The sequence below is a fragment of the Danio rerio genome, chromosome 15 (genome assembly GCF_052040795.2).
Source record: "Danio rerio strain M-AB ecotype USA chromosome 15, GRCz13ab, whole genome shotgun sequence".
Lineage (NCBI taxonomy): Eukaryota > Metazoa > Chordata > Actinopteri > Cypriniformes > Danionidae > Danio > Danio rerio.
This window is the reverse complement of record NC_141035.1, coordinates 4,320,175-4,345,581: the sequence shown is the minus strand read 5'-3', so window position 1 is coordinate 4,345,581 and position 25,407 is coordinate 4,320,175. Positions and strand designations below refer to the sequence as shown.

The window sequence follows — 25,407 nt, the reverse complement described above, 5'->3', positions numbered from 1 at the left end:
TGAAGGCTCTTGTGATAGAATTTGTGCCCATTTGGATGGTACAACAAAGTAACTTTCAGCAATAGATCACGAGGTCCTGGCAAGTAAGCCTGAAGTAATAATATAATAATAATATTAACATGATTAATAGAGTGTCGGTTTGTGGTTCCTATAGTATTCTAGGTGGTTTTCAAAGTGCTGGGTCATTGACAGAGTATTGCTAAAATGTTCTGGCTGGTTGTTATAGATGAATACATTTATGTAGCACTTTGTGGTGCACACCTAAAGCACTTTACAATCATATCAGGCAGTCTCTCTTCTGTGTAGCATCCAAAGAGAAATGGCGCCAGTGCAGTCGCCCCACTCCAAGTTAATAGAGACAGTGAGATGGGGATTTTTAGTAGACTATGACTGGCAAAGGCCATTGGAGGGAATTTGCAGGAAGTGCAATGGGTTTTTAAGACCACAGGAAATCAGGATACCTGTTTAAAATAGACATTAAATCATAATCTCCTCTTATTTTAAAGTACAAAGTGGTGGAATATATCTGTACACATCGTTATTTTGTAAAAATAAATTTGTCCTCATAGTCTTTAATCAAATATCATAAACTTCCATTGGTTCCCAAAAGGCAATACTTCTTACAGAAGTGTCCACATCACTATACCGAGGCATTAGGACCCACACAAACCTCAGGTTGACCTCATTAACACAAATTCCAGCAGGTCACTTTCCCAGAAGGTCTCGTATCGAAGTACTGAGCAGGCCCAACCTTGCTTCACTTTAGTGGGTAACCAATCTTGGGGAGCAAGGTCTTATGACATTTGTAAATACAGATGTGGTCAGAGTAATTTGGGTGGTTGCCAAATACTGAACTACACCTGCAAATAAAGGTTTTACTTGAACCTCTCATCAAGGTGTGTTGAGGAATGTTGGAACTAATCTCTGCAGGACACTGGTACACAAGAATTGTGTTTTGACACCCCTGGTATAGAGACATCATTGCAGTTTAGTTTAATAATAAATACATTTTGTTATTGTTACACCCATCCTGGAGTTCAACCCCCGAAAAGGAGACTTTGCTGCTGAAGCAGTGGTGTTCCGTATCAGTGTAGACCAGAAGTGCCCAAACTCAGTTTTGGAGGGCCGCTGTCCTGCATAGTTTCGCTCTAACTTCCTGCAACACACCTGCCTGGAAGTTTTTAGAACAGTGGTGCTCTTCCTTCCTTTAGAGTTTAGCGCCAACCCTGATCAAACACACCCGAATCAATTAATTAGGACCTGAACAGCACTTGATAATTACCACCAAGTGTGTTTGATATAAGTTGCAACTGAAATCTGCAGGAAGGTAGATCCCCAGGAACGGGGTTGGTCACCCTTGTTTAGTATATCTAGAAAGAGCTTGATTAGTTGGTTTAGGTGTGTTTAATTGGGGTTGGAACTAAACTCTGCAGGACAACAGATCCCCCCCAAACCCCTCCTGTTATCAATGTGGAGTCAATGTCGACTAGTTGCTAGTGATGTCATCAATAAAACACAAGATGCAATTGTTATGCGACATGCCACAATTTAAGATTTATTTTCAGGAAATGTATACACATGCTGTTTGACCCCTGCAGCACAGGATGTCAACATGACGTCATATTGACGTTGTACCCTAATGTTCCCCAACGTTGTGGGGACGTTGGATTTTGTTTGGAAATGAAAATCGGGTGGACGTCAGAACCCAACGTCAGGCCGATGTTAATGTCCAACGTCCAACCTAAAATCAACCAAATATCAACGTCTAATCATGTTACACCTTGACGTTGTGTGGACGTCACCACTATGACATCTACCAGACGTTGGATTTTGGTAACTTTCCAACACAACCTAAAATCAATCAAAAATCAACGTAATTTGACGTCATTATTGGAATAAAAATGGAAAAATAGCGTTGACCTTAGATGCTGGCATTGAATTTTGGCCACCTGATGTCATGACCTACTGTAAATTGAACCCAATATTAACGTCTTATGATGTTGCGTCGTCATTGTAAATAAGAACTGGTTCTCAATTGACTTAAAAATAAAGGTTATTAATATTATTATAACCCCTAGTGTGGACAGAGAACTAATGCTAGTGTCTAAGTGGATCGTGTACATTCTAAAACACCATTCAAAAATCTGACACGCATTAAGGCTGATTTATACTTCTGCGTCAAACGTCTGCGCTGACGCATAGCCCTTCGCCGTGGCCATCGGCGTCGCTGACGTGCACCTCTCAAAAATTGTAACTACACGTCGCAATGACGCGTAGCGCAAGCTCTGTTATTGGTCGGCTTGGTAGCGCTGATGAGTCTGGGCGGGACCGAGAGCCACGTGAATGGCGCGAGCTGGACGCAAGCCCAATGGAGCGATAGTTTACAAGTGTAGAGTCCCATGAAGGAGCTCCTGATGGAAAGTTTTGTTTTGTGTTTACCTCATAGTTAAAGTTGTTGCACGTCTGCCGGTTCCTGCCTCAAAATGAGCGAGTTTGAGCCACTTGTACATCCCGGAAGTGTTCAGGAAAAGCAAAACAGCAGAGAAGAAACTCGACACAGAGGAACATTTATACTTCACTGCCAACTAGCGTTTCGGAAGTGTTAATTCAGCCCAACAGAGACTGCGCAGAAGTATAAATGCACAGCTACGCGCGTTGCATGCGCCGTGGGTCACGCCGGTCTCTTGAACACAGAAGTATAAACCAGGCTTTAGTGTAAATGAGGCCTGATAGGAAGTGAAGGGAGATGGGATCAGGAAAGATCCCCAAGCCAGTACTCAATCTCAGGACACCTTAGGCACAACCATGCTATATTTTGGAAGCCATTTTATTTAAAAGTTGTTGCTGAAGTGTTCCGGAGAGGTTTCTGAAATGTTATGGAAAATTATGGATGGAGGGTCAGGAAGTCAGATAATGTGTTTGTAAGTGTGCGTATTTGCGAAGCAGCCCAGTGCGTGTTGTTGCCTTCACACAGAGTGCCTCTGAATATGACAAATGAGCTCTTTGTGCCAATGCGTCTTCTTGATTGTCACATTTCGCCCGGCTGAAGCAAACAAACACAAGCAAAATCTGAAAATGGAACGAGATTAGCTCTGAGTTCTGCTAGACGAGCAGCGAGTCGTGCCAAAGCCCATTCCTCTCCCACCGTGTGTCCTCTCTGTAGACTAGACCTGCTGACCGGTAATTGGACTGCCACTGTTCTCCTGAGAATATATTACTTGAATATTTCTGCCTCCCGCTTCTTAATGTAATTGCCCTGTTACGAGGAGAAAATACTATGGAAAAGAAAAATGAGCAAGGCTAGAGGTGACTGTAAAACTAAAAGGTGGCTCAGGGATTTGCGACTTGCGGCAGAGATCATGTTGTAGACTAATTACGCCATCTTTTTCAGATGTGTATGAAAACACAAAGAGCAGAGTGAATTGTTCCTCCTCTAAAGATGCCTGAGGTGTATTGCCATGACAACAACTAAGAGCACCTATCAAAGGTCATGATGACACGGAGAATTGTGTGTTCATGAGTGGGCGGTTGTGTGTGTTTTGCGACTCATCATTTGTGTGCCTTTCAAGTGTTTGTTCAAACCGCTGCGTGTTCCTCTTGTCTTGGCTGCAGATCTCTAAAGAATCATTTCAGTGCAGCGAAGAAGACAAAACGAGATGGCAAAATAACTTTAATATTGTATAATTTTTGTCCAGATCACTTTTGGTAATATAGGCATTTTTCTTAAAACATTTTCAAGAGTTCACACTTAGCTGATGATTGATTATGAAGCTTGTTTGGGATGCTGTCTAGGGAGAGAGCCCTGAGCTTAGAAGATCCTCGAGTCCGGGGCTCCCTCCTGTTTGCAAGGCGAGATTGGAGTTTTTGAGCTCAGGTAGATCTTGAGAACTCCGTAAAAATATGTCTATAATTGATGTGCATATCATTCGTGGCTTCATTCGTCATATTGACCATTACACTTCTCCCATTTAAAACTATACAAGTGACACGTCTGGTGTATTTTATAGTCTTTGGTACTACTAAATTACTAGTAATTAAAAAGCCAAAACTATAATTAATTTAACAATATAATTATTACAATCTACAATCATGGTGCAAAAATGTGTACAACCTAATGAATATGTTACAGGAAAATATAAAGTATAATTGCAATAAAGAGGACAACTCAAGTGAACCATTATAGAACCATTATAGAAATCAAGAGAACCATTATAGAATCATTAGAGAATTCAAGACCATTATAGAACCATTATAAATATCAAGATAAGCATTATCGAACCATTATAAATATCAAGATAAGCATTATCGAACCATTATAAATATCAAGAACATTATAGAACCATTATAAATATCAAGAGAACCAATACAGAACTATTATAGATATCAATACCATTATAGAACCATTATAGATATCAAGACCATTATAGAACCATTATAGATATCACAATAACCATTATAGAACCATTATAAATATCAAGAGAATTAATAAAGAACCATTATAAATATCAAAAGAACCATTTTTGAACCATTATAATATCAAGACCATTATATAACCATTATAGATATCAAGAGAACCATTATAGAACCATTAGAGATATCAAGAGAATCATTATAGAACCATTAAAGATATCAAGACAAATGTAGAACCATTATAAATATCAAGAGAACCATTACAGAACCATTATAGATATCAATACCATTATAGAACCATTATAAATATCAAGAGAACCATTATAGATCCATTATAGATATCATGATAACCATTACAGAACCATTATAAATATCAAGAGAACCATTATTGAACCATTATAAATATCAAGAGAACCATTTTAGAACCATTATAAATATCAAGAGAACCATTAAAGAACAATTATAGATATCAAAATAACCATTATAGAACCATTAGCGATATCAAGAGAACCATTTTAGAACCATTAGCGATATCAAGAGAACCATTATAGAACCATTAGCGATATCAAGAGAACCATTATAGAACCATTAGCGATATCAAGAGAACCATTATAGAACCATTATAAATATCAAAGGTCCATGTCAGCATTAGGAAATCAAGGTGTTTTATTAAAAAAAAAAAAAAAAAAAAGAGTATTAGTAATAGAATGTCGGGTTTCAAAACAAATCTCAAAAATAAATGGCCTAAAACGGTTAATATCTCAGTCATGCCATCTTAAGCTTTTAAGGTCTGTTCAGCCTGATCTTTCGAGGAAACATTTTCAGTTTTGTCGGTTTAGAGGGTACTTCAGTCTAGTCCAGTTGTACAACAATGTACAATTTTAAAAAGGAGGCGTAGCACCAAACCCCACCCCTAAACCCAACTGTCATTGGGGATAAGTAAATATTACTATATTGTACGAATGAGCTACAAATTCATACAAATTAACCACTAAATCAAAAAGTAACGAATTGCTGTGAGATTGTGTTGCGTGTGTTAATGACTGTTTGACGTCATCTCATGGGGACGTTGCATTTTGTTTGGAAATGAAAATCGGGTTGACGTCAGAACCCAATGTCAGGCTGACATCAGTGTTTAACCTAAAATCAACCAAACATCAGCGTCTGATGATGTTAGAGCTTGACGTTGTGTGGACGTTACTACTATGACATCTATCAAAGGTTGTATTTTGGTTTCCATATCGAACGAGTAAATGTCAGTATTTGACGTCAATATCATGTTGGTTTAAGATGTTGGCTCGACGTTGGATTTTGGTCACTTTACATCACAACCTACTAAATATCAGTCATTTGAGGTTGTTATTGGACATCAAAATAACGTCCTTAGACGTTAGCTGAACGTTGAATTTTGGTCACCTGACATCACAACCTAAATCTAACCTAATATTAACATCTTATGACATTGTGTGTCTGCTGGGGGTATAATATTCTGCTGACTATGAGTGTATCTTGTCAACAAGTGTTGGGTACATTTGAAGTCAAAATTATTTGCCCTCCTGTGAATTGTTTTCTTTTTCATATATTTCCCAAATGATGTTTAACAGAGAAAGGAAATTTTCACAGTATGTCTGAAAATATTTTTTCTTCGGGAGAAAGTCTTATTTGTTTTATTTTGGCTAGAATAAAAGCAGTTTTTATTATTTTTTTACTATTCTATGGTTAATATTATTAGCCCCCTCAAGCAATTTTGTTTTTCGATTGTCTACAGAACAAACCATCATTATATAATAACTTGCCTAATTACCCTAACTTGCCTAATTAACCTAATTAACTAGTGATTGATTAGTGAATGCTAGTGTCTTGAAAAATAATTAGTAAAATATTATGTACTGTTATCATGGCAAAGATAAAGCAGTTATTAGAAATAATTTATTTAAACTATTATGTTTAGAAATGTGGTGAACACATCTTCTCTCTGTTAAACAGAAATAGGAGAAAACAATACACATATATTCAGGACTGCTAATAATTCTGACTTCAACTATAGGTGGCAGGTGTCAATATTACCCAGGATTTCCCAACAGAACATTGCCCAGAGCATCACGCTCTTCCGCTGGCTTGTCAAGTTGTCTTTATTATTCATTTCTGATACTCGCTTGCTCCTTGTAGCCACCTTCAATAGTGGACAGAGGTCATAATAGGCACTCTAATTGATTTGTGGCCGCACAGCCTCATATGAATCAGAGAGAGAGTGTGTGTGTGTGTTGTGACACATTCCACACATACATAAACATCATTAAACTTTGATGTGAGTTTGTCTCTCCTCTCACCATTGCTAGAAAACCCCCATCACTGCAGCCTGAGAGCAACCTGCGTCAGATTCAAACTAAGAAAAAAAAAGAAGAAGTGTGTGGCTCCTATTTCAGTTAATATTTAATGGACTAGAATAGACGCCATTTCCTGTATTCTGGTTCTTTTTAACCCTTGTGCACTGTTCAAATTAACTATGCATCAATGCATCAAAGGCAGTGTTGTTACTAATCATTCACACTTTTATCCAAGACTGTGATAAAAGATAAAAACAGTCTTGTCCACAATTACTTTTTATATTGAAAAGGCGTAATTTTGTGTTTTTTTTCGCCCACCAAATCAGTGACATTGTGTATGAATTTGGCAAAATAAAGAGTTAAAATCTTGTTTTTTTAAACATTTTAGTGGTTTTGATCAGGACTGAGGTTGATAAACAGATTTATGCAAAAAAAAAAAAAAAACAATAAAAAAAACACACACACGCACGCGCACACACACACACTTACACCCTGATTCATTTGAGGTTGTGCAGCCACAAATCAAGGGGAAATTATGCGTGCGTTGGTTTGAAAATAGCAACACATTGGGGCAAACAGGTCCTGCACCTTATTGCACCGGGTGTATGATTAAGGGCCCTTGATTTACTCACCCACAGGTTATCCAATGATTTAGGTGAGTTCTTTCTTCTTCAGTAGAACATTAAACAGGGTGTCCGCTGAATCCTAACATGTCTTAAATTTCAAAAACTAAGGATGCTTTCACACCTAGACTTTTGTTTCGGATCTGTCTCATTTGCCTAGATAGCGCGGTTGGTTTGGCATATGTGAAACCACCAATCGCGCTTGAATCCGCGCCAAATCATTCGTTCTAAGATTGCCTGAATGAGGTGGTCTCGGCTCGATTGAAACGAACTCTGGAGCAGATCGGTTGTAATGAGAAAGCAATACGATCCGAGCCCGGCTATATTACAGTGTTTTATGGATATGTAATAGGCATACGGCTATATAAAGAGAGAATTGTGAGTAGGGTGGGAAGTTCCAGGAGTTATCAGCAAATGCACAGAGACTCCAGGATGCCCGCAAACGAGTGATAGTCTCCAAGAAATTGCACGTCTCCCTCCCGGTTCTTAAATGCGTCACGCACCCTTCTCACCCTTCCCCACCGCATCCCTCCTTGCTCTTCAGACACGTCGCGAGCACCCTGTCAAACACCACCAAACCACCACCCCCTGACAGCTGAGCGGGACTCTGCAAGATAAACTTTGAAACTCTGAACAATGTGAGGAGAGTTTACTCACATTATTTGTTTTACCTATTTTGGTCCGTTCAGAAACTTTGCCGTATGAAAGCAAACCGCACCAAGAGCAAATAGCAACAATGTAACAAATTTAGGGAAGTTTATTTATAAACTAATTTCCAGAGGAGCACTCGCTCATGATTGATAGCACCTGGTCCACATTAGCTAACACTGATTTACCAATCAGACGACTCCTTAACCACTATAAATAACCAGAGTATCTTACCTCAGCCATCTTCGTCTTGAAGAATCCCCCCTTCCACCCCTACTCCTCCCATTTCCTTGTCAGGGCAGCACGGAGGCCTAGTGGTTAGCACCACGGCCGCACAGCAAGAATATCACTGGCTCGGACACTTCCTGGCCAGGTCGGCATTTCTGTGCGGAGTTTGCATGTTCTCCTCGTGTTTGCGTGGGTTTTCACTGGGCTCTCCGGTTTCCTCCCACAGACCAAAAACATGTAACATAAGTAAACTGACAAATCTAAATTGACAGCATAGACACTTCACAGCATCAATCTACTTCCAACATTATCAAGCAGGGGAGTTCTCGAGACCTACCTGAACTCGGACTTCCCTCTCGCCCTGCAACGGGAGGGACCCCCGGGCTCGAGGATCTCACGAGTTCAGGGCTCTCTCCCAGGACAGCATGCCAAACTAGCTACATAATCAATCATCAGCTAAAGGCGAACTTTTTAAATCCCTGTTTCCGCACCAATGAATCGATTCACAGGTGTGAAAGCAGCTTAAATTTAAGGGCTTAAAGGTCTTAAATTCACTGAAATATTGTCTTGTAGGTCTCAAATCATTTTAAACGGGTCTCAAGTATATAATGTCCACGTCAATCTACCCAATAAGGAGAGCAACCATCCAATTATCAACAAACCCTCTCAATAAAACTTTTAACCAAACTCTCTTCATAACTTTATTTACCAATATTTCTGAATTATCTTCATCACCCTTTGTTTTGGTATTTACGTTTTCCATATATGAAACAGACCACATACTGTATGGTGAGAACACTGACCTGGAGAGTCGGTCTGATAGACATCATAGTGGTAACATCCTTACATTGTTAAGCTGGGACATCATTACATGCTGATATTTGGTTGATTTTGGTTGACATTTGGTCCAGTTGGTGTTTCTGTATGGAGTTTGCATGTTCTCCCAGTGTTGGCGTGCAAAGACATGCGCTATTGGTGAATTGAATAAACTAAATTGGCCGTAGTGCATGTGTGTAATAGTGATGGGTCGTTCATGAACGATTCGTTCATTTTGAACGAATCTTTAATATGACTCGGGAACTACGAGTCCTTTCAGGGAGTGATTCGTTCATCCGCATGTGCGCACATTTGTGCAGGTAGTATCATTAATTTCAAGTCTTCATCACATTGGCTGAAGCCAATCATATGCGTTTAGAGCCGGAAAAAGAATTGATCCGCTCACCTCTCGAGTCCTCTATCGGGTCTGAGTCACTCGTTCAACATGAGTCAATCATATGCGTTTAGAGCCGGAAAAAGTTTTGATCCGTTTATCTCTCGTGTCCTCTATCGGGTCTGAGTCACTCGTTCATCACGAGCCAATCATATGCGTTTAGAGCCGGAAAAAGTTTTGATCCGTTCATCTCTCGAGTCCTCTATCGGGTCTGAGTCACTGGTTCATCACGAGCCAATCATACACGTTTAGACCCGGAAAAAGAATTGATCCGTTCATTTCTCGAGTCCTCGGGTTTGAGTCGTTCTGTCACGTGATGAATGAACGATCATGGCTCCTATCGGCCTAGACTGTGCATTGATTAAGATTATATGTGACTGTCAGTGTAACGTGAATGAACCACTAACATTTGAAGACATGAAGAGGTGAGCTGAGCAAAAAGACAATAATGCCTTCATAGACAAAAGAGCCAGTAAACATTAAAATATTATTTTCTCCTTCTTATAGTATTCTATTTATGACTTATTTGTTGTGCAGTCAACCTTTTGGGCTAGTTGTAGATGTGTTTGGAAGCAATTCGTAACATTTGAATAATATTTTGGCAAATTGAACTAAATGAACGAAAGGACTCAAAAAGATTCGTTCATCTTGAAGAACGAGACTCAAAGATCAGAGTCAGTAAAATGATCCGAACTTCCCATCACTAGTGTGTAAATAAGAGAGTGGATGGGTGTTTCCCCAGTACTGAGTTGTGGCTAAATGGGCATCCACTGCATAAAACATATGCTGGAATAGTTGGCGGTTCATTCCGCTGTGGTGACCCCTGATGACTAAAGGGACTAAGCTAAAAGAAAATGAATGAATGGCCTGAATGGATGGCATGGCTTTAATACTGTAGGTTGGCCATGGCTGGTTGTTTCTCAGTTGAGGCCAATTTGCACGAAGCACCGCCACTCACCTGTCCTGCTTCATTCCACTTAATTTGGCCATTTCTCATGTGAACGAAGTTAGCATGACAGAAGCACTGATTTTCCCCTCTGCCTGTCTTCCCGCTGGCAGCTGTGCCACACTGAGTTTTGACTGAGACTGATGACAGAGGTTATTGAGGATGAAAACCGCCCTGCTTGCTCGGCTCACCAATGGCGTCTGGGCTTCGTCACATTTTGTCGCAAGAGGGCAGCTGTCATGTACCTGACATTAAAGAGATGGATGGCAGGACCCTTTGTTGCAGTTCTTCCAGCTCTGCGTTGCTTCTGCCTGCGTGCCAGCTTTCCACGTGACTTAACGGGAGCCAATCAGAGGGCACCGTCATGTCAGTTCGTCAGGCAGCTGGAAAAACTCTCCTCCTCTGTTTCTTGACCCCTGTGCATTGACCCCGCGCAAGTCCTTCTCCCTGCTGTCATGTTTGTTTACCCTAACAATGGCGCCTCAAGCTGCCTTCAACTGTGTGACACTTCCCATCTCTCGTACTTTGAGTGCTGCCTTTTATTCTTGTGGATGACAGTTGTGCCTGTGCATCAAGCACTAAAAAAAAAATCCACATAAATATGAGAATCGTCATCTTGTACTTGAGTCTCATGCGCATGGATCTGGGTCATCGTTGTTTTAACTCAACTTAAAGTCGCCATGGAATCAAAATGTACTGGTGGTTGGAGTCAGAAGTCTTAGCCCACCTATTTCCCCCCCGATTATTGAGTATTATTAACATAATAGTTTTAATAACTCATTTCTAATAGCCGATTTATTTTATCTTTGCCATGAAGTCTGTACATAATATTTTAGTAGATATTTTTCAAGATACTAAACAGCTGAAAATGCACATCACGTGACCAAACACACACTCTTGTATGTGCAGCAACATATGCTCACGTCTGAGCTCCAGGCAGTCAGCAGGTGCTTTGAGCACACCTCCACAGGTGAGAGCAGCACACGTCGGACAGTTCATCAAGGATCTACCACTGGATCTCATCTCACTACTGTAAAAAATAAATTCGTAAAATTTACAGTAAAAAAACGGCAGCTGTGGTTGCCAGTACTTTTCCGTTAAAAACACGGTACAAACCGTAAATATAATTTTAAATTGCTACCGTAAATTACCGTATTTTATTAATTTATAGTGGTAATATGTCTGTATTTTTTCTTTTGTTACAGAGTTAGACATGTTAGCACACCCACATGTAGGTGGTGATGAGGAAGTTACATAATGAGCCAATGCTCATCACAATCAACTTTTCCCACAAGCAGAAAGGTGTAATAATATATAGAAGGTGCTCAGTGTCATTCACACAGCTACTAAACACCAGTATGGTAACACACATAAAATTAAAGTCATGAAATAAACAATGATTATCAACATTAGATGTAACATAAATCTCTAATGTACATAACTGATGGGGAAACAACTATAAAGTTCCACATTAATGTCAACAAAATGCATAAAAAGTTATGTGCCATGCAGGGAATTCTGGGAAAGTCACTTTACGGTTATTCACCCTATATATTAAGGAAACATACTGTTAACGAGGTTACGTATTTGTACTGTAGCATTTTTTACAGCCATTTTTTACAGTTGTTTAACGTGATATTTAATTAATCTTGTTTATACCTAACGACTCTTCTGTCTTTTGAATCTATCAGTTGTTCTCTGGTAACGTGTTTTGGCTGAGAGCAAAGATAAGTTAATATATTAATTCATGTAATCACGTACTCTCCGCACATTTGAATAATTGCTTGCCTCTACTGTGAGTAAAAGTATCTGTTGTAAAAACCTTTCCAAAGTACTCAAGAGTGGTGAATAGTGAGTATTACGCTGTAAAAAGGTGATGCATTTACAGCACAATGCTTATTTTCAATGCAGTGAATCCTCTGATTTTCATTGAGCAGGTGTAATATTCATTAATATTAATTATTCGAATTCTTATATTCACTAAGGTGCCGCTGTTTGGGGTCAAATGAGAGTTACGTCATCATTAACTAGCAGGCCGCATTTTGCTCACAGGTCTGCGAGAAAATAAATAAGAAGAGCGGAGCTGCAGTAAAATAATGAATATAAAGAGTGAGGCTATGGTCAAAAAAACAAATATAGGAAAAAAGTGTGACTGCTGAGAGTGCAAGCAGCTAGGGACACCGGCCCTCTGGCCAAAAAAACGGACCGGCCCACCGGGAATTCTACCGGTCCTCCCGATTAGCCAATCCGGGCCTGTTGAGAAGCCTTTACGATTTATTAACCCTGACAAATTAAGGGTGCTTTCACATCTGTAGTTTGCTTCATTTGGTCCGGACCAAGCACAATAAAGGATACATTGTTGCATCTTCTGCCGTCTTTGGGTCGTTTTCACACCACACTGCTGGCTTTGGTCCGAACCCATTAAAACAAACCAAAATGCAGTCATCTGACAAAATCTACATCTCTCATTGGCCAGATGTTGTTAAACATATTTCCTAAACTGCTTATTGATTGGTCAGAATTCACGTGCGGGAAAATGCCAATGAACTCCCGCAGGTAAACAAAACCTTTAACTCTGGAGGGACGACTGCGCTGGCTGATTGTATCCCTGCTTTAGACAAACTATACATTACGAAAATGAAGCGCGGCCGCGTCTGGAAAACAACAAAGTGTTTTAATGCATCGCTCGTCACTTCAGGAGGAGCCGTGAATTAATTTAGCTAAACTGCAATATGGTCATCTTGCGGAAATATTACCAACGATCCATCAGGTAATGTTTTCCCCTCTCTCTCCCTCTGTTGGTAAAGCGCTGTCAACAAATATTTTTCCTCCATATCCCATAATGCACAGCGCATCGGCCTACGGCAGCTGAATTAGTCCAAAACGCGCAGTACTTTATGTGGTTGGAATTGTTTTAGTACAGATCAATTTCTCACCATAAACGAACCGCCCCAGGGTTCGTTTGAAAGCGTACTGAGACCACCTCTTCAAGCAGGTCTCGGTGCGCTTATTTGGTCCGCTTTTGGTGCGCCATCAAGTACTATTGCTGCATTCACACCTGCTTAAACGAACCGTACCTAAAGGGGAAACAAACTCTAGTGCGAACTAGATAAGCAAACTAAATAAGGCAGGTGTGAAAGCACCCTAAAGCACAGTTAATAGTGAAATCGGTTAATTATCGCATCCCTAAAATGCTCAATGTTTATTTATTTATTTCTTTTTTTTGAGTTATTGTAAGAATGTATCCGGTGCAAATATGCAAAACTGGTGCAATTGTCAGTTAAAGTGTCAAAGAGGGGAAACGATGTGTTTTCTACAGGTGGTTTGTCAAGCCCACTCACCTGTGTGAGGCAAACTCAGAATGATACTCTGTGGGCTTCTTTGGCGGGAATCTTGTCAGTCCAAAAAATGATGGGTTCCACTAACCCTTCCATTGAAGGCACATTTATATATAGTTCCTCTATTAAGATCTTCATCAAATGTCACCATAACGCGATACATTTCAAATGCAGTGTCTTGTTTTATGTTGCAGAAAATGGCACTTTTAACTCCAGCAGTGAAGCAGAGAGGAAGACACAGTCGTACTACCTTTCCTGTCTTAATGAACAGCGAATAGAAGAACTCGGAGCCCAACCACTCATGGATTTGATTACAAAGGTGAGTTTTTCTACAGCGCCCCCCTATGGTGTGGAAGATAAACGCTGCAAAATCAGTAACAAAAGCTGTCTATTAGATAGCACAAAATGTATTAAATATCATGGACAGTGGTATATCCGTGATGGACTGACCGATTAAAGCTGCTTTCAGCGGGGGAGGTGATGACGAAGCTCCCGCTTACAGGCTGGGGGTCAGAGTATGCATACGCTGAGGCACATCGCCAAAGACGCGCTATCTTTATAAACAAACTTCCGATTCGAGTTTAAAACAACTACATTCTCACCTGAAAAACTTTTCATACTTTAATTTGTAACACAACAAAGGAGTATTTTTAAAACTGTGCGGGTTTTCTCCTCTACCATTAGCTTTCGCTGGTTACGTTGCAATGCATTCTGGGATCCCTGTGCTTTGTAAGTTCGCAACAGTGGAACAGTGCTTCGGCGACAGTTGATGACGTTTCAGGAGGACACAAGAACGCAAGTACAGACAAGAACGCTTATTGAGAAACAGCCATATACTGTATTTCCTCATGAAGGGATAAAAACAAACATTTGAAAGACTTATAATGAGACAGCAGAAGTTGGTGTCAGCTATTCATTTGTAGTCATTCTGCGTATGCTAATAAGTAACACACACAAAAAAGAAAACACCAATTTTTCTGAATGACCTTTGGTTTAATTTGATGCCTGATTAATTTTTTTGATTGCTTTTCTGCGCATCCCCTAAAAATCAGAGTCCTTTATATGAACCGAGCTAGACAACTCGTATCAAATGGCTACGATGCTATCAATTCCTCTAGGTTTAAAGTCAGCGAGCCTTGAAATTATGTAGACATCCTTCAGCGAAAGACGTTTTTGGTGCTCTTCTATCTCTCTGAATCAGCCATTTTGAACAAGAAAGCTGCGATTCTGAAGCTCGGCGCAGACCTGGAAGATTACTCAGTGTTACAGACACAAAGCAGGCATGTCAAACAGCACTTCATCTTCCTAATTTACAGTCGTCCCCACACGCAGCTGCCTTCTGGAAGCTTTAAAAAAAAATACAAGTGGAAAGAAAAATCTACCCTGACTCTGATGAGCTGCCTTTTGAATGCAACTTTAGCAACGCTATATCTTTCTGTCGTGTCTTTCGCTCGATCTGCCGCTCGTTCTGTCATCTCGGGATCACAGTGATTGAGCGGATAGAGAGCCGAGAATAGCTTCATTCTCAGAGGTGAGACAGATTTAATTGGCTTTGATATTAAGCGTCAGGCCGAATTCATCAGAGCCATGCGGTTTTTAAACTTTTCATAAATCTGTTGCTTTGATCTACACATTTTAACATTAACGTGATATGGCACCCTCGGCTTATTTCACTTGCAAAACAGACTGTTCAACAAGAAAACTGATGTGAGTTTGAGTCATACCTGCCAACATTCAGATCATAAAACTCGGGAGATTTTATCCGGGGCTCTGCGCAAAGTGAAGAGCGTAGAGCGGGTATGAAGATGGTTGCGTGTTGGGTTCGGCGCACATGGGGACTGTACCAAAAACAGGGAGGTTGGTGGAATTACAGGAGATTTCCGGGAGAAAGAACAATATGGGAGAAGGGCGGGAGATGGGTCTGAAATACAGGAGACTCCTGGGAAAAACAGGAGTGTTGTCAGGTATGGTTTGAGTTTAGGCTTTCGATATCAGATTGGAGAGAATCTGAATCTGTATTAGCAGTCGTTTATGGAGAGGAGGTTGTTTTTACATCAGTATTACAGCGGGGGAAATAATTATTGACGATGTCATGTTTTTTTCCTGGGAATAATAATATTTCTAAAGGAACTGTTGACATGGAATTGAAGCAGGTTTGGAAAAAACCCAAACAATAAAAAAAATAAATAAATCAATCAATAAAAAAAAAAAATAAATAAATCAATCAATCAATCAATCAATCAATCAATCAATCAATCAATCAATCAATCAATCAATCAATCAATAAATAAATAAAAAATAATAATAATAATAATAATAATATATATATATATATATATATATATATATATATATATATATATATATATATATATATATATATATATATATACATATATATATATATATATATATATCTTCTTCTTCTTTGGCCTTAGTCCCGTATGGTTGCGGGGTCGGCTATTTAGAACAAGCCATTTTAGACTTGTCCATATGATAATGACTTTTTTTTACACATTCAGGCCGGCCTGTCATCTATGCCTGTCACCCTCATACACTCATACACTACGGACAATTTAGCCTACCCAATTCACCTGCAGCATGTCTTTGGACTGTGGGGGAAACCGGAGCACCCTGTCACGATCGGTGAGGGAAAAAAAGGAGTGCAGACCCAATTGCAGAAAAAATGTAGAAATATTTATTATAAACTACAAATAAAAATAAAAGGCAAAACAAAACTACCCCAAAGGGGAAAACATGAATTAAAAAGGCAAAAACAAACTTGACAGGGCTGGCAGGACAAACCAGGACTGGAGACAACAAGACAGGGTAATATCGACGACGAACTGGCAAAGGACTGAAAACATGAGGGGGATTATAAAGCAAAAAGTAAATTGACACACAGGTGAACACGGCAAACTAATAATGAGTAAACAAGGAGGGTGGGACTAGACAATAGACGGGAGAGCGCATGACACAGAGAGACAATACAAGCCATGCGCTCACATAACACAACACTGAAGCACACGACAAAAGCACGTGACCACAATGTAAACCCCGAGCCACGTGCTTTGACAAAAGACGCAAGACACGAGCACACGATGAATGAAAGCACTCACCGTGCGCTCACACACGCAGCGTGCATGCTTCATCCCAGCGCCGACCAAAACCGAAACAAACAAGACTGAGACGCTGGGAATGAAACACCACGCTGCTGACAGACGAAAACACAAACACGAGTACAAGAGCGCACGCGTCTGAGGGACGCAGAGACAGAGACAGTAACAGGACCAGACATGAGTAGTGTCAAAGCTCTGCCACCAAAACAAGAATTTACAAGACCAAAGTGGCAGAACCCTGACACACCCTGAGTTTAAAAAAAAAAAAAAAAAAAAAAAAAAAAAAAATATATATATATATATATATATATATATATATATATATATATATATATATATATATGTAAATATATATATATATATTTGTAAATATACAAATATATAATATTTGACAATTAATAAAATGAACAAAACTCACAAACATCACAAACAGGAGACTGAAATGAACAAAATCAACAACGTCAACATGAACAGCAGAATCAACAGCAGATAATAAAAACTGGAGAGTCAATAAGTTATACAATGTATTCATACTGCAATGCATGCTGGGATTTTTGTACTTTGTCACACCCAGCAAGTGTAAGGTGTAGGCCAGATCTGGGCCAGAATAAAAGCAAACTGTGGCACAGAATAGGGTCAGTTCTGATTCATTTGGTTGAATTGACAACTTAATTGTTTTATGTTCAATCCACTAAAATGTTAACTTAACAGATTTGTGTTGGGACAGCATGTATGAATTGTGTGGAACCCTTCTTTTTTTTTTTACAGTGTGTATTTTGAAGCTGATGTTTTTCTTTGTGTGTTTGTTTGTAGATCGGAGGCTGGAACATCACAGAGTCCTGGGACAAAGAGAATTTTCTGGATGTTTTAAAGATCATTTCTGGACCATACAGAGCTCAGCCCTTCTTCACCGTCAGTGTTAGCGTAGACCCCAAAAACTCCAACAGCAATGTGATTCAGGTACATTTACTCGGCTTATCCAATTTTTGTTAAAGAGCCCATATTATACATGAAATAGGGTCATATCTTGGTTGTAAGGGTCTCCAACAACAGTTTAATATGCATGCCAGGTCAAAAAACACTTTCATGGTCTTATAATATGCATTTATTTTTACCCAATTATCCCAGCGACTCCCATATGAATGGTACAGCGATTCATTTGTTCCCAAACCCCTCGTTAGCGCCAAGCTAATCTGCGCTGATTGAACCGATGACAGCCTGTTGCGATTGGTAGACAGCATTCAGCGCTAGACAAATGCCCAGTGCGAGACAAATGCCCAGCGCAGTTTATCAAGCCCCCGGCGGACGGGCCGCGCGATAACCCTGTGACTGTCATAACCCCCCGCAGGGGAAGTATTAACGGCACTTAGCAGTGAAAATGAAACCGATAGCGTGCACATCATTTACTGAGCGCGATTTTCTCCCGAGCTTTTCTCCCTTCTCAGCTGTAACTTAGATAATTTCTTTTTGCAATTATTGCTGTGGCACCTCTTGCGTGAAGTGTTATAAGTTCTTAGGGCTTACCTGTTCTCTGCTTTGCCCAAAGATCCCATCCCCAGCCAGGGGGGTGTAGTGCTCACCAGCGTGTAGCAGGCTGCCTCTGTGCCTAATAAACTGGCCTTATTTTGCACGCACCCCTGGTGTATTGTCTGCCCATTCTCACAAGTCTCATACACCAGTCTTTTCTTATCCTTTCTTTAACAAACGAATGAATCGCCCACTGTAAGCATGTAGACTGCTGAATCAACTATTTCCCCTCACACTTCCAATAATATCCAGGTAAGCAGAGCGTCTTCTTGACTCATGACTTTAGGATCTGTTTGTCTTCGCGGCTGTGTTTGTGGGCGGGGCGCAGGTTTAAATTTTCCCGGGTTTGCACCCATAGCAACTATCTTTCGTAGTCACGTCACGCCGAAACGGCTAAAGACTCGTTATGTAGACGATTCATTCTAACCACTATGAGTCGACTCTTTTTTTTTTTTTTAGATGAATCAGTAGTTTTAAAAACTGTCCACTTTCAGATTTAACCCTTAACTGGATTTTTGACTTCACTTAGATCTGTGTTACACACTACATGGAAGCTCATTTTCGAAAACCCACAATAGAGGCTCTTTAAGCATTGTTGATAGCTAGTGTTACATAATAAATCAATGAATTAGTTAAACTAGCATAAATTGTTAATGTTACAACAAATGGTGAAATAGGCATTTAAGTATTAAGTTATTCTCTTTAGAGATTTTTATTTTAAAATAGGTTATATCTTATATAACTATATTTTTTATATTTTTATGGAATTATAAAAGCTTATTAATTATGTTAGGATTTTATAGTGTTTGTATAGTGATGTTTTTTATGTTCTTGATGGGTCTGTTGCAATGTAATTTCGTTCTGCATTACAATTCTATTGTGATATGTTGAATGACATAAATAAAGGAAACTGAAACTGAAACTAAAATAAAATGTAGCGCTAACAGTAGTCGACCTGACTAAAATATGAAGTTAAAGTCATTAACTTATTAAATAAGTATCCTAAAAGCATGTCTTTTGTTTTTGCCATGATGACAGTTCATAATATTTTTAGACATAAGCATTGTTGATAGCTAGTGTTAAATAATAATTCAATAAATTAGTTGAACTAGCATAAATTGTTCATGTTACAACAAATGGTGAAATAGGTATTTAAGTATTAAGTTATTCTCTTTAGAGATTTTTTAAAATAGGTTATATCTTATATAACTGTGTTTTTATTGAATTATAAAAGCTTATTAATTATGTTAGGATTTTATAGTGTTTGTATAGTGATGTTTTTAATGTTCTTGTTGGGTCTGTTGCAACGTAATTTCATTCTGCATTACAATTCTATTGTGATATGTTGAATGACATAAATAGAGGAAACTGAAACTGAAACTAAAATAAAATGTAGCGCTAACAGTAGTCGACCTGACTAAAAATAAGAAGTTAAAATTCAATTCAATTCAATTCAATTCAGCTTTATTTGTATAGCGCTTTACAATGTAGATTGTGTCAAAGCAGCTTCACATAAATGGTCATAGTAACTGGAACAGTGTGGTTCAGGTTTTAGTGTTTAAGTTCAGTTCAGTTTAGCTCAGTTCAGTGTGATTTAATCATTACTGAGAGTTCAAACACTGAAGAGCAAATTCATCGATGCGTAGCTCTACCAATCCTGAACCATGCGAGGCAGTGGCGACAGCGGAGAGGGAAAAAAAACTTCACCTGATGGGAGTGAAGAAAAAAAACCTTGAGGGAACCAGACTCAGTTGGGCACGACCATTTTAATAAGTTAAAAATCATTAACTTATTAAATAAGTATCCTAAAAGCATTTGTTGTCATGACTTTTTGTGTAATAACGAATGTCTTTTGTTTTTGCCATGATGACAGTTCATAATTTTTTGGACATATTGCGAGATAGTAGCTTTCAACATGAAAATTCACTTGCTCTGTTAAACAGCACTTGGGAAATATTTGGTAAAAGAATAAAAAAAGGGCTAAGCATTTTGGCTTCAACTGTGTGTTTACCTCATCTGTGTTTGTTTGCTCAGCTGTGTAAACTTTCTGTTTCTCCAGGTCGACCAATCAGGACTCTTCCTCCCGTCCCGAGATTATTACCTCAATAAGACTAACGAGAAGGTAGGATTGAACAGATTTCAGTTTACATGGCATTATGTTGTTTGAAAAAAGTTAATTAATCATAATTAAACATTATTATAGATTATTTTAATAAGCAACAAGAAAAAATAATCAATTCACTTGTTTTTGGCAAATGAGCAGCTAAATTGTAGGATTGTATGTTTGACAGTAAGAATAATAGGTTGAGTTTTTAAATCAGAATATGCTCACCAAAATATAGGTTTCCTCATGAGAGAATTAAAAAAATAAAAACATTTTAAAGAACCCTAATAAGAAAGCAGGGGTGGCATGGTGGCTCAGTGCTTTGCACTGTTGCCTCACAGCAAGAAGGTCGCTGGTTCAAGTCCCAGCTGAGCCAGTTGGCATTTCTGTGTGGAGTCTGCATGTTCTCTTCATGTTGGCATGGGTTTCCTCCGGGTGCTCTGGTTTTCCCCACAGTCCAAACACATGCGCTATAGGTGAGTTGAATAAACTAAATTGTCTGTAGCGTATGTGTGTGAATGTGAGAGTATGGGTGTTTCCCAGTACTGGGTTGCAGCTGGAAGGGCATCCGCTGCATAAAAAATATGCTGGATAAGTTGGCGGTTCATTCCGCTGTGGAGACTCATGATAAATAAGGTACTAAGCCGAAAGAAAATGAATTAATGAATGAATAAGACAGCAGAAGTTGGTGTCAGCTATTCGTTTGTAGTCATTTTGCGTATGTTAATAAATAACCCAGAAAAAAAATAAAATAAAAAATTTGCTGAATTTAGTTTAAACCTTTAGTTTAATTTGATGCCTCATTCATTTGTTTTGATTTGTTTTCTATGCATGAAATTTTAAGTAGGTCGCACATTGGCCGCGCCACTTCCTTTCTTTACATTCTTACCTATACACTCAAAAACTTACAGTATGTTTGCTGTTTGTTCAAACTACTTATTTTAATTGTGCTGAAACAACACTATTCTCGAGGGTTTTAATTGTTTTATGTTCAATCCACTTAAATTTGTAAAAAACTAATAAGTTTACCTAATTTCTTCATGTTGTCCCAACACGAACCGATTATGTGAAAGCCAGCATTTACTACACTATAAAAAATTGTAAGTTACTTAAAGTGAGTACACTTAAAGAGCCCCTATTAATCATTATAAATGGTCATGTTTTGGTTTTGGGGTCTCCAGCATCAGGCTATCTGATACCTGAAAAACGCTTTCACTGTCTTATAATATGCATTTATATTTACCTAATTATCCCAACGACTCCCATATTGGTGATTCATTTGTTCCCAAACCTTTCCTTTGCGTTAGGCTAATCGGTCCCACTTTATAAGTGTCCATAACTACTACGTACTTGCATCAAAAAAATAAATACAATGTACTTACCGTATTTATAATGTATTTGAGAACACTTGTGGTGCTTTTGAGTTGGGATAGGGGTTGGGTTATGGACAGGTTTGGTGATATAGGTAGGTTTAAGGTTGGGTTAAGGTGTAAGGGATGGTCAACAGTGTATTTACAAATGTAATATACAATAGTTAATTACAGATGTAATTACATACATGTATTTAATCAAGCATAAGTACACAGTAAATACATGTATTTACACAATAAGTACATTGTAGCAAACAATTAGTTCCTATGTAAGTACATGTAATGCCGAGTTCAGACTGCATGATTTTCAAAGTAGTCATGTCACAGATGTTTTCACACTGCATGACTATCTGGGCTAGCGTTTCGTCGCTGCTTTGTTTACACTGCAAGATGGATCGGTGACAAGGACTTTCACATTGCATGACTTTACTATAGGAAGAATCGCCGACAAGTTCGTCCAAACTACGTCTCACAGCCAAAAACACGTCGTATATCTTTTGTTATTAACTACATAAGGAGAAAGAAGCCTTTAATGGGGTAGAACATGAACATATTTGCTCACCTGGGTTTAAAGGGAATTAGCCATTTCTCCTCAACGTTGATAATAAACTAATTTCTTTCTGTATGAAACGTCAAACAGACACGGTTGCTCCTGAGCCTTGTCAAACCTCCACTAGTTTTTCCTCCATTTCGTGGGTCCAAATAAACCGAGAATGAGCGCTTTTAACTTCTCCCCCAGCCTCCCACTGGCCTGCAGCAGGTATACACACACACGCACACACCAGTGAAAGCTGCTCTCTCATTGGCTGTAGGCGATCGCTGATGTTATTTTCAGTCAAAACTCAATTCACACGGCATGATTTGAATCGCCGACAGCTCCAGATATTTAGCATGCCAAATATCTCGCAGGCATCGGCGACTCATCTGCGATTCTCTCAGATCGCGTCTTTGATAGTTCATACTGTGTGATTGTCACTCACGTGCACGAGCAGCGATTTGCCTGTGATTTCAAGCGATTTCTCAAAACCTGTCGGCGAGCCAAAATCGGGGCTAAAATCACGCAGTCTGAACTAGGCATTAGTTAAGACCACTTAATATAAAGTGGGACCGGCTAATCTGCTGTGATTGATCAGACGACTCAGTCTGTTGTGATTGGTCAACTGCGTTCAGCGCAAGACGGAAACACCCACCACAGCTTGTTAAAATTGTTGAAGTAGTCAGAGTGCAGCGTTTGTGTGTGAACCCAATGCAGGAGTGCATTCAAGCAATGCAGTTAAACACAAGCATATTGCTCTATTCTTAACCATGAATAATAACAACGACACACCTTCAGTATTAATACACAGTGGCAAAAGCTGAACTATTTTGAAACTTGACATGTCTAGGAACAGCTGACGGTGGCTATAGCAAAGACAAACGGCAAAGGATTGCGAGCTCACGAACACATTTAAATCCGTAAAGAAAGTGGCATGCGTCACATTTTCAACGTGGTTCTAGAAGCGATATGTGAATATGAGTTAGTTGTGAAAGTGTTAACCTGATACAGTATAAGCCGTGTGGAGCAGTTACAAGTGACACAACACAATAAAATACATCATTTGCTAGCTAGAGAAAACAAGTAGACAACCATTTTAATTGCACTTACTTACACTTGTGAAACTAAGGAAGAAACTGATCCATGAACTGTGTAATGTAAAGTTCCATTCAAGCTCTGACTAAGTCCCATACATCAACAGTCTTTGCTGATCCTTCCTTTAACGAACCGCCGATGAATCCCCCGTCGCAGGGTAGATTATTGCAATTATCACCAGAACGTTCACTTATTAATGTTCACTCATCTTCAGTCATGATCAGTCCCACACATACCCGCAATACGCTAGTGTTTGAAGGGAAAGGCACGTTCACGTTTTACCAGATCTGGCACTTTATAAGCCCCTTTCACACATACAGACCTTTCCGGAAAATTACCGGCAATAATCCGGAAAGGTTGTATGTGTGAACAGGCCCTTTTTGAAAATACTGGTAAATTCGTTCTGGCTATTTTCCGGAAAGAGAAGTTGTAACATTACCGGTAATTTGCCGGAATGCTGCGCTGTGTGAATGCAGACGGAAGATTGCCGGAAAGAGCACGTACACGTCTAGAGCGTGCTGACGTGAGACACCTGCTTTAGCCAATCAGAACAGTCAGACGCATTCACGTGCGCGCGGTTTATGAGAATAAAAGCCTTTGAATATTTTTCCAGACACCTGAAGTTGTTCACAATACTGATCCATCCACAGAGTTTGTAATGTAGTCAAATGTTTACAAACACAAGCGCAGCCGTTTAGAGGTCATTTCTGTTTAATGATGTCAGAATTTACCGGCATTTTGCGATGGATGTGTGAATGCTCTTTTGCGGAAAAATTGAGGGTGTGGGAGTGTCTATTTGGGCACGCGCGAGTTTCAGTCAAAATACTCACACACAGTAGAAAGTGATGGTGTTTAACCTACATGGACATCTGTAGTGGAATTATTTGCCAAATTATTAAATGGTTGACTTTAACTGCAGTTTGGCTCTTTCATTCAGGGAATTCATTCATGCCCCTCGCGACAAACGAGATATTTGATTCGAGGATCTGCTCTAAGCGTGTATTTTTCATGCAATGTTTGATAGCGCACGGTGAATGAGAGAAAAAAACCTCAGCATTTTCCGGAAACTTAGATGCACACGGCAGGTAGCGTCAGAAAGCCGCGTGTGTTATTCCGGTCACAAAATGCGGTAAAAACCCTACACGAGGTTAAAGTTTGGTTGTGGTCCTAACATGTTACAGTGCAATAGTTAACTTAGTTCGATACGAACAAACTGAATAAACAAAGAGCACTGGTCGCTCACTTACCAAATCTGTAGAGACAGGACAATCCACAGCAACTAGAGCCGCGTCTTTATTAAGAGAAATACTACAAGCGAATCCGATCTCAGCGTTTGCAGATGAGAACAGCTCTCAGGTAAACAATAATCCTCCTTAGACACGTAAGTTATTGTTGTCGAGCGTCGCGTACACTGTTAATCCACACGTGAGTCTGAGCTCTCACAGAGAGAAAAAGAAAACGAAACTTAACGGCAGCAAACTATAAAAGCAACACTTCACGCTTGTTTTGCCAACACAACGTGGCGTCTCTGTCGTGTAAACACAGTAATGAATATTGGTTGATTGGTTTGAGTAAGGCTGATTGGTTTGAACCAAGCCTTACTCATGCGTTAATGCAACACACTGTAAGACGTAATAAGACTCACTCTGGCACAGACGTCCAGTCTGCACGCTGGAATACAACGCTATTATGTCATGACCGTGACGCAGCTTCAAAAATTCGTTTCAAACAGGAAGTACGAATTTGCTTGAAATAACGTAAAAACAACCAATTTACACTTTTTAGTGAAATATAGGTGTCTTAATAGTGTTTTTAGCAGTGTGGGACACATATACAACTGTCAACAGCTCAAAACATGTGTTTTGGTGTTTCGTGACCCTTTAAAAGCAACAAGTTGGCTTTACTTAAAAATAAAGTAAGTAAACCA

General features: G+C 39.3%; 1 protein-coding gene across 8 annotated transcripts in view; it reads left to right on the top strand.

Annotated features, from left to right (window-relative positions):
- ece2b (endothelin converting enzyme 2b) overlaps positions 1-25,407 on the top strand; it is a 150,566-nt gene that overhangs the window by 87,810 nt on the left and 37,349 nt on the right. For all 8 annotated transcript variants that reach the window (XM_087283360.1, XM_087283364.1, XM_087283361.1 and 5 more), the window contains 3 exon segments: positions 13,925-14,049; positions 17,663-17,809; positions 20,436-20,498. In XM_087283360.1, coding sequence (XP_087139486.1) covers positions 13,925-14,049; positions 17,663-17,809; positions 20,436-20,498 — 335 coding nt within the window.